At 33.7% G+C, this 18762-nt stretch overlaps 1 protein-coding gene across 1 annotated transcript in view; it reads left to right on the top strand.

The window, feature by feature from the left end:
* The window catches only part of aft (cap methyltransferase 2), a 163225-nt gene that overhangs the window by 75963 nt on the left and 68500 nt on the right, over positions 1-18762 (top strand). Inside the window, exons 6-7 of the mRNA XM_090404767.1 lie at positions 8235-8503; positions 18446-18646. Coding sequence (XP_090260893.1) covers positions 8235-8503; positions 18446-18646 — 470 coding nt within the window. The remainder of the gene's footprint in view (positions 1-8234; positions 8504-18445; positions 18647-18762) is intronic.

Here is an 18762-nt window from a genome sequence, read left to right as displayed (position 1 = left end):
GTGTTTTGCATTATGGGAGATACTGGGTTAGAAGTGCCTGGTAGCTTGCTCCACCTTTGCCACGAGTTGCCTTGGTGTTGCACTACTTACTGGATAAGATAGTACAACACTATATTTAGTCCTGAAGATATTGTCAGGCGCAAACTTTGTTTGCTCTCACTGGGATAAAGGATTAAACTAAATCTATTATAGTTAACGTACAAGTTAAACAGCAATGGTCCAAGTGCAGAACCCCGTGGTATATCTATGATCACCTTGTCTTAGACTCATCTCCTCTTCCAAATATACCTGTTACTCAGTCAGCCACTCCTCTATCCATATCACCAATCCACTTTACTCACCACTATGGTAAAATCCAGAAGTATTGTGTTATATCCATTCTCCCTTATCCAGCTCTGCTCTCACCATGTAAATATTGTGCAGGTAGCTAAAGCAAGATGCACTTTTAGCAAGCCTACTTCAGCCCAACAGCCAAGACAACTCAATATAGCCCACTAGGGGGCACCTTTAGGACTATAGGAACAAAGTAGTTTTCTCTCTTCTGCCTCATTTGCTTTTTGTAGTGCCTGCGTGCACGTGTCGTAGTTGTATGTTTCCATGAAGATGGCAATGTGACATTGCGGAAATATAGGAGGTATTTATTAAAGTTTCTTTTAATTAATATTCCAGTATACATTATAAATTCCTTAAATAATTTAATAGTCATATTACCAACGTATAAGCCTATCTACAAGAATAACAAGCCTACTAATTACCCTTGTTGATGATGTTCCCTAAAGGTTCAAAGTACTACCCAGCTTGGAATGTGGTTTCTGATTAGCCTCACCAATACCTTAATGACTACTCTAGAAATACAGATTGGTTTATAGTTCTCTGCAAAGGTTCTAGCTCCTTCTCCCTTTATATAATGGAATTAATTATCTGTCCTCCCTTCATTTTTTTTTTTTTTTAAATTGTTCTCATCATTGAGACTCAAGTTAGACCCAGATCAGGAACCTGCTAATTCTCTTGCATGTTTCTTTAGCACCTTTGCTGATATCTAATCATACTGCTGTGGTTACATCAAGCCCTTGCAATATCTTTAATATTTCTACCTCATCCACATCCATCTTTTTACCTCATTCAACCTTGGCATCTAGTGAATGGGTCTATGTGTAACATATACTTTACTAAAGTGATTAATTAACAGGTCAACTATTTTTTGTGTATTTGATCCTTCCATGGTCATTCTTCTTTCTACTTGCACCATAGTTGGAGAATTGTCTTGGATTTCCCTTTACCCTGTTTAACCAACTTCTTGTCATAGTCTGATTTCTTTCTTTTAAGGATACACGGTGGTCAGCATTCATAGTGAAGAATGTATGGAGATAAAAAAACGTTGGCGTAATTATTTCATTTATAATTAAGAAAATAATACACGATGCTTTGACCTCTATATTGAGGTCATCAGGAACACATGTAAATGACACTACACAAAAGTAATATAAATCTAAATGCTTTGTTAGTTGTTTACCCTAGCCTGACCTCTGTTGGGAAAAAAAAAGAAAGATTAATAAAAATAAAATATTACTAAATAAAATTAAAAATTAATTCACAAAATAAAGTAAACTTTTTATACATATCAGTATAATAATATACAGATGATAGAAGAAAAAAAAGTATAGCGGAACTACATTGAACTTTCTATAGTCCTCTCATATTAAGGTTTTCTTATGTTTGTGGGTGGTTGTTTTGAATGCTGTATGGGCTGAAGATGGGTCCTCCATATTCTTGGAATTATTAATCCATCATTCTTGTTTAGATTTAGATGACATTTCAGCATCTCACAGGCTTCTTTGAACTTTCTTCCAGATTTTAGTGCAATGTAGAGACTTGGTGCCTTTCCAACCGATTCTGTGACATGCTTTAAGTGCATGGTCTGACAGGCCTATTTTACTATAGTGGAAAAATTAAATGTACAATGTAGTGTTTATGTTCATCTTTTCTTATTGGGATGGTGTACCCTGTTTCCCCTGCACGGAATTTTGTAAAACCCTGCCTGAGCAAAGTATGGAAGAGAATCTTTGGATAAGCATAGTAAATTTCTTAATTTTGCTGGCGGTTTGAAGGTTGCGTTAATATTCTATTTATGTAGTGTTTTATCTATTTTTTCTGATATGGCTATGACATGTAATCATTTTTGCTTTTAATGGTATTTTTGTGGAGGATCTTCTGAACTTTTTTATATAAATGTTTAGGTAGTAATTTCATATTCTTTGTTGAGTGCCTGCTCACTAGAACAAATTGTCAGAACTCTATGTTTGAGGGTGCTGATGATCTCTAGTTTTTGTGTTGGATGGTGGTATGAATTTTTATGTACAAGGGTGGTCTGAAAAGTTCTCAGCCTAACAATGAAAAAACGAATTTATAATTTCAAAATTATTTTTATTTTTCAACATAATCTCCCTTAAGACTAATACATTTATTCCAGCAATGTTCCAGCACCATTATCCCATCTTAGTGATTCTCAGTAAGATCTGCAAAACATCCCTCTTCAGATGTAATCATCTCTTAATTCGAAGAAAAATGCTGACCAGCAAGGAACAGTTTTAGTTTTGGGAAGAGACAGAAGTCAGAGGAAGCCAGATCTGGGGAATAGGGTGAATGTTCCAACAATTCATAGTGCAGATCCCTTAATTTTTCCATTGCCAAAACACCTTTGTGGACAGGTGCATTGTCCTGATGAAAGATGATTTTTTCTTCTGCAAACCGGGTCTCACAAAATTTTTTGTGTCTGGTTAAAAGATTGGAATAATATTCCCCGATTATTGTTTTACCCTTTTCAAGATAATTAATAAATGAAATGTCTTTAGCATCCAAAAACACCAATGCCATGACCTTTTCTGCTGATGGAACCGATTTTGTCTTTTTTGGTGCTGAACAAGCGGCTTCTGTCCGCTGTTTCGACTGCTGTTTGGATTCTAGTGTGCAATGATGAATCCAAGTCTCATCCATAGTAATAAATCGATGCACACAATCTGTTTTATCCTTGTTAAAACGCTCCAAGCACTGTTCAGAGATTTTTATGCGAGTGCGTTTTTGATCTGCTGTGAGCAAGCACGACACCCATCTTGCGCAAAGCTTTTTCATTTGCAATTCTTCGTACATAATATATCCTACACATTCTTTTGAAATGCCTATAGTCTTAGCAATTGATTTCTGGTGTTGTTACACTTTTTGGACGTCTTTCACGTGGATCATCTTCAAGGCTGGTACAGCCACGTTTAAACTCGGCAGCCCATTTCTTAATTGTCGAAAACGAAGGAGAAGAGTGCCTATAAACTTTTATGAACTTCGAATGAATTTTTTTGGTGTTAAACTTTCTTTTACAAAGAATTTTATAACCACACGATACTCAGTTTTATCCATTTCAAGGGATACAGACAACACTTTTGCTTCGGACAGCTGTATAAAACAAACTACTTGATAGAATGACTTGCAATTTCACATGGATGCTTATGACAGATGTATCAACTTAGAAAAATCTTGTCAATAGTGTTGCCATCTTCGCTAAAAATTGTGCTTAAGTTGCTAAAATGTTTTACTTGTTCTATTGGTTTCTCCATTCATGATGCAGTTGATTTTCATACCAAATTTGTTATGACAGTTATTCAATTTAGTTCTATGCTGAGAACTTTTCAAACCACCCTCGTATATATTGGCCTATGTGTGTAGGTTTGTGGTAGATTGTGAAGTGAAGGCAGCCTGAGGGAAGATGTGCGTCTAGAAAAGAAAGAGAGTAATTGTTTTCAATCTCGATGGTAAATTGAACACATTTGTGCTGTTTGTTCCAGGTGGCTTATGATTGTATTTAATGTTTAGTGGAAATGGAGCCAAATGATGAAAATATCAACATATTTTCATCATTTTCAACATATCTGAGCCAGACCTTAGACTTGCTGAATCTGGATCTCTTTGCTCGAAGTCTTCATGTAAAAGTTCGCTATATAGAGGGAAAGTGGTGAGCCCATGGCCTTACCTTCATCATCATCATATTCCTAACATGTACCCTCGAGAGGTGTACAAGATATTATGATAGTACTACTACACGAAGAACTTGCATCATTACTAACTTCCTATCAACAATTATCCTCTAAATCGCCGTTTCTCAAATTTTTCCTACGAAGGAACATATCACAAATCCTGAAATTTTAATGGAAAACCTTGGTTAGAATAGAGCATCATCAGTCTCGTATTCAATGTAAAGCTAAGCACACACTATCGCCGAAGCAGGCTGTATCGCATCACAAAAATGAGAGAACGCACGCTACAGGCATGCCGGGCAGCAGCACATAGCATTGACCTTGCTTATGACCACACATTTCCTAGAATATTTGCCTCCATACTTCACTCGTGCCCAGAGGTGTCGACAAACGCAGGCAGCTGACTCAAGGCCAATGCGTGCAGATCTTAATAGTACAATCCACACTCAAAATGAGGAGCATCTGATCTTCAAACATGCTTCAACTTGTTGCAGCATTTAAAACCATTCCAGGTTCATATTAATTTTGATAATTTATCACGGAACACTAACCTTCCCTCACAACACAATTTGGGGAACCCTGCTCCAAATCAATATGTTATCTTTCAAGACTCCAACATTATCAGATCGTATATTTATGTCTTCTAAATCACTTCTTACTGTATCAATCCACTTATATCTTGATCTTCCTCTGGATCTTTTTCCTGCCAACCTGTCAAAGAACACTTGTTTTGCTAATCTTTCCTCTCCCATTCTGTTTAAGTGACCAAAGCACCTGAGATTAGCTCTGCTAACACATTCCTGGATTCTAACAACGTTAAGTTCTTTCCAAAATCCTCGTCTTTAACATGATGTTGCCATTGATGCCATCTGTTCATGCCCATAATCTATTTCAGGACTCTCATATCCATAAGTTAAAATTGGTTTGAACACTGTCTTGTATACAGCTAATTTAACGTTTTGACTAATTTCTCTCTTATTCCATATACATTTAATCAGTTGGCTTCCTACCATACTGGCTTTGTTCATTCTGTTGTCTTTTCTGCATTTAATTTACCATCTTCGCTAAAAATTGTGCTTAAGTTGCAAAAACATTTTACTTGTTCTGTCGGTTCTCCATTCAGTTGATATTTTCAATGTTTCTGCCTATTTTCATTGTCTTTATCTTGTTATGGCTGATTTTCATACCAAATTTGTTATGACAGTTATTCAGTTTAGTTCAGCAGTCTTGCAGAACTGGATTTATTTAAAAGTATAACATCATCTGCATAAAGTAATGAGCTAAGATTAACATCTCCAATTTTGATATCAGGTTTAATACTGCTTTCGTTCATAATGTGATCCATATACATAATGAATAACAGGAGGGATAATGTACATCCTTGTCTGACACCAGATATAATATCAAACCATTTTCCTGTGTTTCCTTCAATTCTAACTGCTGACTTACAACTCTAAGTCTAAATATTGTTTGATATAATACCCATTGAGACCATATAATTGTAGCGCTTTGAATAGCTTTTCTGTTGGCACCTTGTCATATGTTTTTTGCAGGTCTGCAAAACAACACGTGTTTTGCAGATCTGCCAATCTTTTTCTATTAGCATCCTCAGGGAATACAAACTAGTAAGCTAAAATGAAGGTTACAGACTAGGTTATAACTGATGGTTCTAATTCATACAAAAAATTGGTATTGGTATTCAATAGTCTCCCTCACTCTGCCTTCCCCTAACATTACAATGCTCATCTGTTTAAACAAAATGTGAACCAAAATCCTCTCTTCTATTCCTCTTGCCCACAAGACCTATAGTGTGCTATAGGTCTTGTGGCCTTTTACGAATTGATCAGATATATATTATAAAAAAAAAAAAATAGTGATCACTCCCAATTTCAAATCCTCTGTGTGCTCTGTTGTTCTACACCAGTAAGAAAACATCACTATCAATAATAACATAGTCAGTGAGACTTTTGTTATTCCTTACCTCTTCTCTCCATGTGAATTTGTGCATATTTTTATGTTGGAACATGGTGTTAGTAATAACCAGTCCATGTCCTGAGCAGAAATCCAACAGATATTTGCCATTATTATTAGCTTTGCTCTTTTCTCTTTTCTCCAAATTTTCCTTTTTTAATTTACTAATTAACAAACTTTTTTGTTTCAGTCATCCCTATTATGACGATTTGGTACTTATCTAATTCCTGAGCTAGTTCCATTTCTTTGCCATTCAGGCTTTTTATGTTGACATCACCATTTTGAACTCTGGTGATGTTGAATTTGGGTGTGTTTCAGGATTTGTTCCAGTTGCTGACTTTTTGCTGTTCATCCAGGTTCCATGGCAAAAATAATGGGAACTTTGTTTAACCAGGCAACACCTCAGCTAGCATGAAATCTCTCATGTTGTACCATCATTTTATTTGTGGTTTAAGCCAGTAAGAATATACTGTATTTTTCCATGTATAAGACGATACTTTTTTCTAAAATTTTTAGACCAAAAATTGGGGTCGTCTTATACATGGGGTATAACTGGTTGAGAGACCCGCGGTTGCCGTGGTGAAACTGCCAGTACCTTGTCTCTGTGAACAGGCTTCCACCAATCACTAGCCTTTGTTAACTCTGTCGATTGACATCGTTAATGGCTGATTCTGAATAAACCAATCAGAACTCTGAAAGCATTCATATGTCTGCAACTCATTGGCAGGGTAAGTTAATGCATTAACAATATTTTGAGCACTAGCCCATAAAAATGTCCAAAAATAAAAAATGATTGTCATATTCTTCAACATTCAAGTTAAAAGTCATCAATTATGCAAAAGAACATGGAAATAAAGCTTCAGAGAGGCAGCTTGATCCTTCTCCCACTGAGTATTATTAGACAGTGGAGAAACAGGAAGAACAACTACTCAAGATGCCAAAAAAGAAGAGGGCCTTAATAGGAAAACCAGCAAAATGGACAAACTTTGAGCTGAGGCTTAAGATTTGGATTATGGAGCAGCACCAGAGTGAGATATGTGTGTCAATCTAGCTTATTCAATATGAGGCAAAAAGGTTTGCAAGAGAAATGAACATTGTCGATTTCACAGGAAAGGCAAAATGGTGTTTCAACTTCATGAGAAGAGAAGGGTTGGCCATGAGAACATGAACCAAGTTAGCCCAGAAAATGCATCTTAGTATGTATCTTAAAAATATTACCTAATTACTAAATATACTTTGAATATTTAAAAAACTATCAAATGTGTTCTGTTTTATGTTTAAAATATTGATTTCTTAATTTTGGATTCAAAAAAGTAGGGTTCGTCTTATACATGGGGCATGTTATTCACGGAAAAATGCGGTAATTGGTCAGCTAAATCCCAAATGCCAGCCCATCCTCATTTGTTCAGTATGCAGTAATGGATACTGAATCTGTTAAATACTTAACAGTGCACCACGAGAAGGATTGGACATTAGGTCAAAAGCACTGGTCAATTCTCCACATTCCTTTAAAGACTATGTGGAGGTCTCTTCTCAGTTATACAGCTTTGACCCTTACCTTACCTTTACCTTACCCATGCCTTCTTTTTGTAGGTAAAAGTTATTTTGCAACACAAAATACCTGGATCGAAGTGCATGGATAAAGAGGGTCCTAATACTTACCTTTACCTTACCCATGCCTTCTTTTTGTAGGTAAAAGTTATTTTGCAACACAAAATACCTGGATCAAAGTGCATGGATACAGAGGGCAGAAATATTTTCTGTATAAGAAGATTAGTATCATTGATTGGGACATTAGTGAAAAGGGCAGTTATTTCAAAGCTGACTATTAAATCTTCATTGTTGAGTATGATGTCTATAGTATTTAGTCATATGTATATGTTGCAGTTCAGTCATTTTCGGTCTTAGGTTTGTGACTTGTTGATACTTTATTTTATCTTAATTTTAAAGATAGGTTGAATCATTTCCTTTTCTCCACCCCCAATAGTTAATCGGACTGATTTTATTGACAGTGATTTGAAATGATCATTATAATAATTGGTTTCTCACTGGATGAAATTATCAGGATATCTGTTTAAAATCAAGTTTAGCAAAACAAAATTATATCTGTAATGCAGTTTTTATTGCCATTTTAAGCTTAGTGATTATTTTAATATTAATTTTGAGGGATGAAAAGATTTCTGTATCTATACTTGATGCAGTAGTTAATAATCCTTTTTCAGTATATTTTGTTTTAACTAGGTCCTAAACTACCTGAAAATGCCATGTTTTTTAAGAAACACATACCATCTGAGTTTATCAGACAGTTGGAAAACTGCTGTGGTCAGTTCCTTAAATACCAAGTTAATACTATAGAAAGGAACCTAAAGCTTTTTGGCAATATGGGGAAGAAGCAAAATCAAGTTCTAAAGCAAATTAAAGATGTCTGTGCTCAGCAATTTTTGGAGAAATGCCGATTAACTGATTTAGCTGGTGTTCCCTATGGATCAGATCGGACAATGTGGTATGAGGTTAGTAAAAATTTTGCATTTAAATTTACACAATTTCAAAAAATAATATATTTTTTTTTATGAGGTATAAAATTTAATCCCATCTATTCAGATGTTGCTGTATTGAAATTTTTCTTCTTTGCTAAAGGAGAATTTCATCATTGAGAAAATAACTTCATCAATTATAAAAATCAAGTGGATATTAGATCCCGCATTATTTCAAAGCTGAATGTAGAAACTATGAAAGTTTCATAAAAATAAGTTAATCAAGAAAGTAATGGCATATGCTATTTTAAATTTTCATTTTTCTTTTAAAGAAGAATTTAAATTATGATATAAATTAACTAATAATTTAAATACTTTAAATCCGTGTAGTCTGGTGGAAACATCTGTGAAGATCAGCCAAAGAAACACCTTGCAGAGTCGTTTCTAGTCGCTGACTACAGGAACTTTTTCTAATCCTTTTTTACGGCTGGTTTCTGAATGAGTTGATCTTTGGTATAAGTATTACTCCTAGAAACTTATGTGTTGAATCTCTCATTTCAGAAAAATCAACCATAGAACTTGCTCTATTTTTATATAGTTAGGAACATGATATGATGGCATTTGTCTGTCATAGCCATCTACATCTTCATTTACACATGCTGGTTAGAGATTGCATTAATCTTCAGCATAGACAGAGATGGAAACTGCTTGCTATCTAGTTTCAAAAAGAGTTATGGCTAGAGAGTAAAAGACAGAGGAATTATTTCTAACTAATATCTTTAATTTAAATTTAACCTATGATCAGATATTAGTTAAATCCTATGCAGTAACAGATAGAGTTATTACTACATATAATTGATTCAGAATCTTCTTGGATTTTGTAATCTTCTAATTTCATATTTAGGATTATTTCGCTAGAGACCACTCTTTGTTTTGGAGTTAAGTATTTACAGAAGTGTAACCATAGATATTGTGAACCAACTTGAAGACCAGTATGTATGAAGATCATCCAAATTTTGTTAGTTATCACAGCAAAGTGGTGACATCTATGCATCAGTACATCCTTTCAGAAGTCTTTGCTATAACAGCATTAATTGCATAATGCACAGCTGTTGTATATTATAAATACTGACATTATAGTTGACATGAAGGAATCAATTTTGAGAATGAAAAATACTTTGACTTTTGTATGTCATAAATTTTAAACTGTTGTTAATTTAATCTTTTCTTTTGGATGAAGTGAACAGTAATTGCTGAAGGGTTTAGATCTTATTTTTTTGTTTCTACAAAGGTACTGCAAGACTTTGGCTTGCTCTGTATTGACTAATTGATCATAGGTAATTTATGATAATTTAAAATGTTTAGAAGCTTTATATTGCTTTGTTTTATCACAGCTGTGTCAGCTGAGAAATTAATCCATTTGTGAATTTTCAATCAGTATACATGTATGCTGGTGAATTTTTAACAAATGCTAACTTAAAAAAGAAAAAAAGAATGCGTGTGTATAATATATATTTAAGTTTTACTGATTTACAACAGTTTGGAATGCAAAAAATTCAAACAATAATAAAATATTCATTATTTATTGTAATTTCTGTATAACTCATTGACTCATGAAATGTTTTATTGGCTTTTGCTGTAGCTAATTTGTAGTTGCAATATAACCGTGATTTGACAAATGGAGTTGCATCCTACTTCACTAACTCTTCTTGCAATAAATTGATCATAATTAATTTCACTATGTGATCTCTGTATAAACTCTTTCTCACTCCTGTTCACTTTGGAAGCTATGCAGTAGGTTTCCCCTTTGTGAAAGCCTTTACTCAAGTATACTTGCATCTTACCGGTACACTCCATAGGGAAATTCTTCTGTCATTCTCGCTTGTTTTATTTCCCTTTTTACGGATAGTACTATGAGAGCTCTACAACAATCATCTGGAATTTAACCTTCTGACCAGACCCTCTGAATTATGCAGTGTAGCTTCTGCAAAACTTTTATACCTCCATATTAGAGCATTTCTGGTTGAATATCATCTACTCCAGCTGCCTTTCCACATTTCAATTTTTTTTTTTTTTCTTGACAGTTTTTTCTACCTCAAGTATCAATATGTAATCCTGCTTACATTCCTCTTGAAATTTTTCTTCTGTGATTCTTTCATTGCTTGTTTCATTTAAGTCTGTTAAAATGATTACTCCAGACATCTAGAATATTCATATCTTCAGTTTTCATGTCACCTTTATCATCTGATTATTTTACAACACTCTTTCCTCCATTTCTATGCTTTTTTTTCAATAGCCTTGCCACTTTTCTGATATTTATCTTCTATATTCTTACAAAAGTCTTCCTGTGACTTTTGGCGAGCCACTCTTACACATAACTTAGCTTTCTTACATTTTTCTCTGTATTCTTTTAGAGCATCTGCCAACTTATTTGCTAGTAATTTTTGGTATGTTTCTCTCTTTTCCAGGACTGTTTAAATTCTTGTGCCCACCATGATCTAATTTTTCCATCCTTGCAGACAACTTCACCACATGCCTCCCTAGCTGAATTTATCATTATTTTATTATTTTCTTCAGTTTGCCACTTAGACACCAAGGTTTTGGTTTTTGTTTTCAAAGTTTCATTTTTTCTTGATAATGTTTGTTTAGTTGAGTCTACAGTTTACCTGTAAAAGCTATTCAACTTTAATTCTTTTCAAAACTTTCTCGCATGGTTCTTTTCAGTGTGATATTGTTTATTCTACTTTAAACTAAGTGATGATCACTCCCAATTTCAAATCCTCTGTATACTCTTGTATTCTGAATCAGCATAAAGATGTCACTATCAACAGTAACAGTCAATGAGGTTTTTCTTATTTCTTATACCTTCTCTCCAAGCAAACTTGTGCAGTTAGAACATGGTGTTAGTCAGTGCTTTTTTGTAAAACGATAGGTGTTGGTACTCATTCTTTGCTTGAAGGAAAAAGAGATAATTAAAAGTCCTTTCTTTTAGTGTTGCACAGTGATCAGCATTCATTTTAGAAATTATGGACTTTACAACTGTGTTTATATTAATAACACGGTTGTAAAGTTCATAATTTCTAAAATGGATAATTAAAAGGATAGATATTAACTGATATTTTTACTTTATGGTGTGATGTTTTCGGAATTTCATTTTGAATAACTAAATTTGTTACAAGAAATTGTTGACTGTTAAGTATATAACACCGAGTTTATTAAAAATAAATTTATTGTACAAATATATAAAGAATAAATTAAATAACTACGATTATTTGCCTACCAGGTAAATGTTTAAAAATATATTACTGAATATTACAAATTTGTAAATATACTGCATCTGTATATCACACATCACTCTTTATGGTGCCTGTATGCTGCACTTATCATTATTTATCATTTGCATATCGCCACAAAAAAAAAGCACCAGTGTTAGTAATGACTGGTCTATATCCTGAGCAGAAATCCAGCAGTAGACACTTACCATTATTATATTATTAGCCTTGTCCTTTTCTCCAAATTTTCCTAAAATGTTTCTGTATGCCTGATGGGATTCATTTTCTTCTTTGCTGTTTAGGTCTCCAACATGGACCACTTTCTCCATTTTCTTTGTCAGCTGTGTGCTCTGACTCGAAAAATCTCCCATTTCTTCCTTAGTATAGTATGAAGAACCTTCTGTGAGACCATAGGCACAAATCAGTTTCATTGTTCATTTCCTCGTTTTGAAGTTTGCCTACATAACCTTACTTGAAATTGCCTTCCATTCAATAAATATCTTTTTGGTGTTGGATCTATTGCTACTCCTTCCTTTCCTTGACTGTTATAGCCTGAATATAACATTCTATTCTATTATTTAATAAGTCTGTTTTTGTCTTCTTTGTCTCAGCAATGTGTCAGAACCAGAAAAGTACCATGTTCTGTAAGTTCAATGTCATTTTCAATAGTACTCTTTATTGCTGATTGTTCCTATCTTTAATTCTTTTGACGTTGGGTTTGTAATTGTTATTTTTCTTTTAGATGTTGAGCTGGAGTTTGTTCCAGTAACTGACTTTCCACTATTCACTCTGGTTTCCTGAAGAAACCAGCAGGAATTTGTTTACCCAGGTGACATCCCAGCCAGTATGAAATATCATGTCGTACCATCACGTGCATGTCTGATTTAAGCCAACAGAGAATACAGTTTGTTTGGCTAAGTCTGAGATTGTCTGCACATCCTTACATCACAATGGTGAAGATTGGGCATTCGGTCAGAAGTCCTAGTCAGCTCTCTGCATTCCTTTAAACACATAAGCACAGTAAAAACTATTTATTGATAATTATATATTAATAATCAGTACTTTTGGAAAGATTAGCTCAATAAACATTTATAAAGAATAACTCCATTCGTTTTCACTGATACAAGCACTATAGTTTAATCTGAAACAAAAAAATTTTAGCACTCATCTAACTGTTCACAGTAAATACAATTCCAGATAATCTGCCTAACAGTTTGTAATCCTTTTTAGTGGCATAACTAAGAGCTTATCTATAACACAAATAGCAACCCTTGTGTATTAAACCAAAAAAATAAATGCACCTTCATATGAGTAGAATTTCCTGCAGTTTGGGATAAACCATCATGCTGATTCAAATTTGGTCATGTTAGAGATCTGAACTCTCCTTGAACAAGCATTCATTCCTAACAGCTTCTGTGGACATGCTAACATCTTTCCAAAAGGATCCTATGTTTTTGTTAGCACCATGCTGAGCAAGGACTGGACATGTACAATTCCCTCTAATGGATACATGCTTGATATTCACTAATTCTCTTCTTAATGGAATGACCATTTGATCACAGTAAGACTGGCTACATTAATAAGGAACTTGATATACACTGGGTAAAGAAAGGGGCATTAGTCTGTCCTTAGTAGTGGATAAAAAATCTTAAAAAAGCTTGTTGCAAGGTACAACAACAGGTTGTAACTTTTGTGACATTCTGAAGACAGATTCAGAAATGTCCAGGACATGCAGAATCAGAACTTTCTTTCAATGTAGGTCATACAGGTGGAGAAGACCTGTAATTGTCTCTCATGATTCTTTGGATGTCATAAGTTTTGTTTGTTTGCTTGCTTTGTCGAGGCTTTGATACAGAGTGCATGTTGTTTTATCTATTTGCTGTTTCAGAGCTTTGGTAAAGAGTCCATGTTTTAAAGCTGCATCATTGGATGCAACAAATGGTGACTTCACATCAGTATACAGAATTGGCGAGGGTATCTGTAAATAAGTAGTGTTTTTTTATTTCTTCACAATACATTTAATCCTAGGATGAAGATTATTTGTGGATTGATACTGCTTGTAGCGTCTATGAAAACCAAAATGTTAAATTTGATAGCATTGAAAATCAACAAATAACAGATTAATTTGGAAGAAGGTTGTCAATAGGAAGCTAGTAATAATGCAACTTTAATTATGTGGTACTAACATAGAATCCTGTACACCCCTCAAGGAATATATATTAGCACTTTGATATGATGGGAAAGAATGTTTATTTGTAGGAAGTTGATCAAATTAGATATGAGATGTAAAGTGTTTGCCTTATGACTGTTGTGTCTTTAACTTTGGTAAGCAAATATTCAAAAGTTTTAATTTAATGAATTATTTTTTAATGGTGAATCCCATACTTCAGAGGTGATTTTACCTTTACTACATCAATACTGTGAATAGGTAAAAAGATGAAAAGAAAGAAGAAACATGATTTAAAAATCTGCAGCTTTCCTCTGAAAACAATGCATAGGAATAAGGAATAGAAATCCTACATCATCTCAAGGAAGTAGGGAACAGTAATTATAATTTATTTTTTTTAAGAGATAAATGCTCACCATTAGAACAAAATGTGAATTTGATGAACTCTAGTTCTTATTGTAAAAGTGTATCACTATAGTAAAAGGATCTGAGTATGTTAGGATCATTTCTATCATGATATCATGTCTAGTCTTTCCTGGACACATCACCCCCATAGTCTTGCCATTCTGTAAAAATGCTGTGCACTCTTCAGTTCTAGACATTACTTCTTACCTGTACAATTCTTAACACTGTGTGATGTTCTCACATTTGGGTGCTTCAGAATCCTTCTTTAGAATACTTGATGCTACCCAGTAGAGATCAGTCTAGTTAATAACTACTCTCATAAATTCACCTCAGTCACTTTCTCATAAAAACACTTTGTCTTATTTTCTATAGAATTATTTTCATCAGAATTGTACTCCTTCCCCAAACTGGCCATTATTACATGGACTTTCCTCTAAAAATGCTCTCTTCTGTTTTATAGCACCTTGAAAAACTTAAAAAAAAATATAAGTTATAATGGGATTGAAATTAAAGTCAATTCTAAAATTATAGTAACTTATTTTGGTATATTTTGAAATTTGTATATACAGCTCTTTTTTACATGGCTTTTTTTTACACGATTTTGAAATAACACTGTTTAGAAAACAAAAGCAATTCTATTTTTACACTGTATATTTTGATTTAACATGGTTCAAATGGCACTTATTTTTAAAATTTCTGTTTAAATTCAGTTCTGTTAAAAAGGGTATTTCCATTATAATTATCATTTCCTGGTATGGTACATATTGTACTTAAACTTGAATTTTGGGGAACCCTCCCTCGATGTTTTAAATATCAGGGATTACTCTATGCTACAGAATGTAGATATGCAAAGTAGAATTTGTATAGCAATATCACCAAAAAAAAAAAAAGTGTTGGTGACTTTAAAGCAGCTAAGGAGTATCACTCTTATTTTGCAGCAATGCTTCAGGAGATCATATATTAAAACCATTACTCATTAATCAATCCCTAAGATCGCGGACAATGAAAGATGTGGATTTTAACACATTATCAGTGCACTGGAAGACATATAAAAAGGGTTGGGTTACAAAAGAAATTTTTAATGAATGGTTCCATCAATGGAATAAAGACGGAATGGACCAGGAATAAGAAAAGTCTCATTGACTATGTTATTGTTAATAGTGATGTCTTTTCCCTTGTGCAGGACACTAGAGTGTACAGAGGATTTGAAATTGGAAGTGATCACCATTTAGTCTTGAGCAGAATAAAATTGAACTTCATATTGAAAAGAAAAACATGTAAGAAAGTTTTAAAGCGAAAAAATGTTGAGCAGCTGTCAGATGTGAACTATAGACCAAAATACACAAACATTGCTCAAGAAAAAATGAAAAAGGTTGAGAACAGGAACCAAAGCTTGGATGAAGCTATTCAAAATGCTACAGTTGTATGGTGTCAGTGGGGCATTTGTCTTTATTTGATTATTTATTTGTAAGTCAGCAGTTAGAATTGAAGGAAGTACAGGAAGATGGCTTAACATTAAATCTGGTGTCAGACAAGGATGTGCTTCATCTCCTCTGTTATTCATTATCTATATGGATCACATTATAAAGGAAAGTGGTATTAAACCTGATATCAAAATTGAAGATGTTAATCTTAGCTCTTTGCTTATGCAGATGATGTTATACTTCTAAATAAATCCACTACAAGTCTGCAAGATTCCCTGACTAAAGTGAATAACTGTTGTAATAGATATGGTATGAAGGTCAGCATTAAAAAGACAAAGACATTGAAAATATCAACTGCATTATGAATGGAGAACCTATAGAACAAGTAAAACATTTCAGCTACTTAGGCACGATTTTTAGTGAAGATGTAAATTAAATATGGAAATAGACAACAGAATCAACAAAGCTGGTATGGTAGGAAGTCAACTGATTAAATTTATATGGAATAAGAGAGAAATTAGTCAAAACATTAAATTAGCTGTATACAAGACAATTTTAACTTATGGATCTGAGTGCCAGGTCAGAAGTAAAACACTTGACCAAAGGCTAGACACCACAGATATGAAGTTCTGAGAAAGATTAGGGGCATGAATAGATGGCATCAATGGCAATATCATATTAAAAACAAGGATATTAGGAAAGAACTTGACATTGTTAGCATCCCGGAATGTGTTAAAGAGCTAATCTCAGGTGTAATAAAATTAGTTTAATCCTTTATCCAAGTGTGAGCAAACAAAGTTTGCACCTGAAAGTATCTTCAGGACTGGGGTAAGGCAGTACAACACCAGGGCAACTCATTGTAAAGGTGCAGCAAGCTACCAACACTCCTATCTCAGTATCTCCTATAATGCAAAACACATCTCCTTGCGGATATGTCTAATGTTATGCATTAAGGGAAGGGCCACTACCCAGACTAGTTTCGACCTTTATTGAGGTCTCTTCGGTGGGAGCCAGGCCCAGATACTTTCAGGTGCAAACTTTGTTTGCTCACACTTGGATAAAGGATTAAACTAATTTTATTATACTCTAACCAAGTGAAAAATAAACTTTCAATAATCTCAGGTGGTATGGTCACTTAAACAGAATGGGTGAGTAAAGATTAGCAAAGCAAGTGCCAAGAGAGAAGCTATTCAAAATGCTGCAGTTGTCAGTGGGGCATTATATCAATCAATACGTAGTCTTTATTTGAGTTGTAATTCAGCAATTAGTTAGTCAGATGGCCAAATTATTCTCTGCGAGGTTGGCAAGAAAAAAAAAACCAGATATAGGTGGATTGATGTGGTAAAAATTGCCATAGAAGATAGAAATATAAAATGTCCATCCTGTTGTAGAACACCCGAATGTTGAATTTTGTTTTCTGCCATCTAATGCAACATCCTTAGTACAACCACTAGACCAGAGTGTGATTGCTACCTTCAAAACCTAGTACATAAGAAGAACGTTCCAGTACATTTTGGATAAACTAGTTAAGGATAATTCACTGATAATTTATTGATGTAAGGAAGAAATTTTCTACTTTGGATTGCATCAGATTTGCTAAGTTGGCATTATCAAAATTGAAACCATCAACTTTAAATGTATGCTGGAGAGCAACTTGGCCAAAATGTGTGAAAAAGAAAAACCCTGTACCTTTGCATACAACTGAATATCCCAATATCATCAGATTAGCACATTCAGTTGGCGGAGAAAGAGTTGATGATTTTTTTTGTCTGCAGATGTTGAAGAATTGATAGTTGACAAGGCTGTTAGTGATGACGAAATAATAGAAGTTGTCCTTGAGAATCTCGATGGAAAAAAAATGATGGTGATGAAGAGGTTCTACGTTCTACTCAATGCATGATTAATTAAAGAAGGGCTTCAAATGGCTAGGTAAAATGGCAAAGTCATTTTCTTATACATGATCACATGATCCAAATGCTGAATGAGCTGAACAGTTTAAACATAAACTGAAGTCATTTATGGTGCGATATGAAGAATTATATAAAGATCCAATCGAAACAGAATTTCAACGATTAATTACAGAGTTCATGTTAAAAAAAAAAAAAAAAATCAACCTTCAGAATTATTGGAAATTAATGCTAATTTAGTTCTTTTAATGAAGAAAACATTTTGTCATGGCAGTATGAACAGGAAACCAAAGTGTTTCAAGTGATGGAAGTGATTTAATTACAGTTTCACAAAAGAATGCAGCTACTGTCAGAAAGTGATGGAGAATAAAATTTAACTAATAACTGTATGTGCATATGTATTTGGACGTTTTTGAATTTGTTTTATTAGAGACACTATTTTCTTTAAAAGTGTGTGTTGCTTGAAAATAACTTATTATTCGTATAGGATTTTCACATTTGGAACAATTCTTCTATTTTTTCATATGTGCTGTATTTTTTACACGGTTTTTATTTACATGATTTTTTCTAGAACCAATCTACCAAGTAAATGGAGAATTGGGTGTACTTATGTGCTATCTTTGGTAATTAAATGTCAATTCAAATACATTCAGAGAACATATTAAGAAAAATCTTATCAATTTTGAAATTCTCAATATCAAATTATTTTATGTTATCCCAACATTTCCTAAATAAATTAATACTAAAAAAAAATATAAAAAATCCCACTCAAATTTTTCCTCACCCTTTCTCTTCAAATTTAGGAAACCGGAAAAGTATTCCTCAACTGGAATCCACAAAATTTTCAAGATGAGCTTTTTGGTGGAAGTTTTGGTGAAAGACGGAACAAAGCTTCGTTAACATGGAAAGAACGGCTACATGATATCAATCATGTTTTGCAGAAATTTACTGCTGAAAATCAAATTCCAATTTACCCAGATATCCAGTGGCATTGCTTCTGTAGTGTAAGAACATCAAAATCTAATATGTTTCAAAGTAATTAGTAATTTATTTTTATTGTTGCAGTCATAATAAGGTTTTCTTTAATAAAATATTTAAGTAGAGAAATGATTAGGGGTTT

This window comes from Typopeltis vanoorti, chromosome 15 (genome assembly GCF_054136105.1).
Source record: "Typopeltis vanoorti isolate ZY-2024b chromosome 15, IOZ_Tvanoo_1.0, whole genome shotgun sequence".
Taxonomy (NCBI): domain Eukaryota; kingdom Metazoa; phylum Arthropoda; class Arachnida; order Uropygi; family Thelyphonidae; genus Typopeltis; species Typopeltis vanoorti.
Note: the sequence above shows the minus strand (reverse complement) of the source record. Positions and strands in the feature narration are given on the sequence as shown.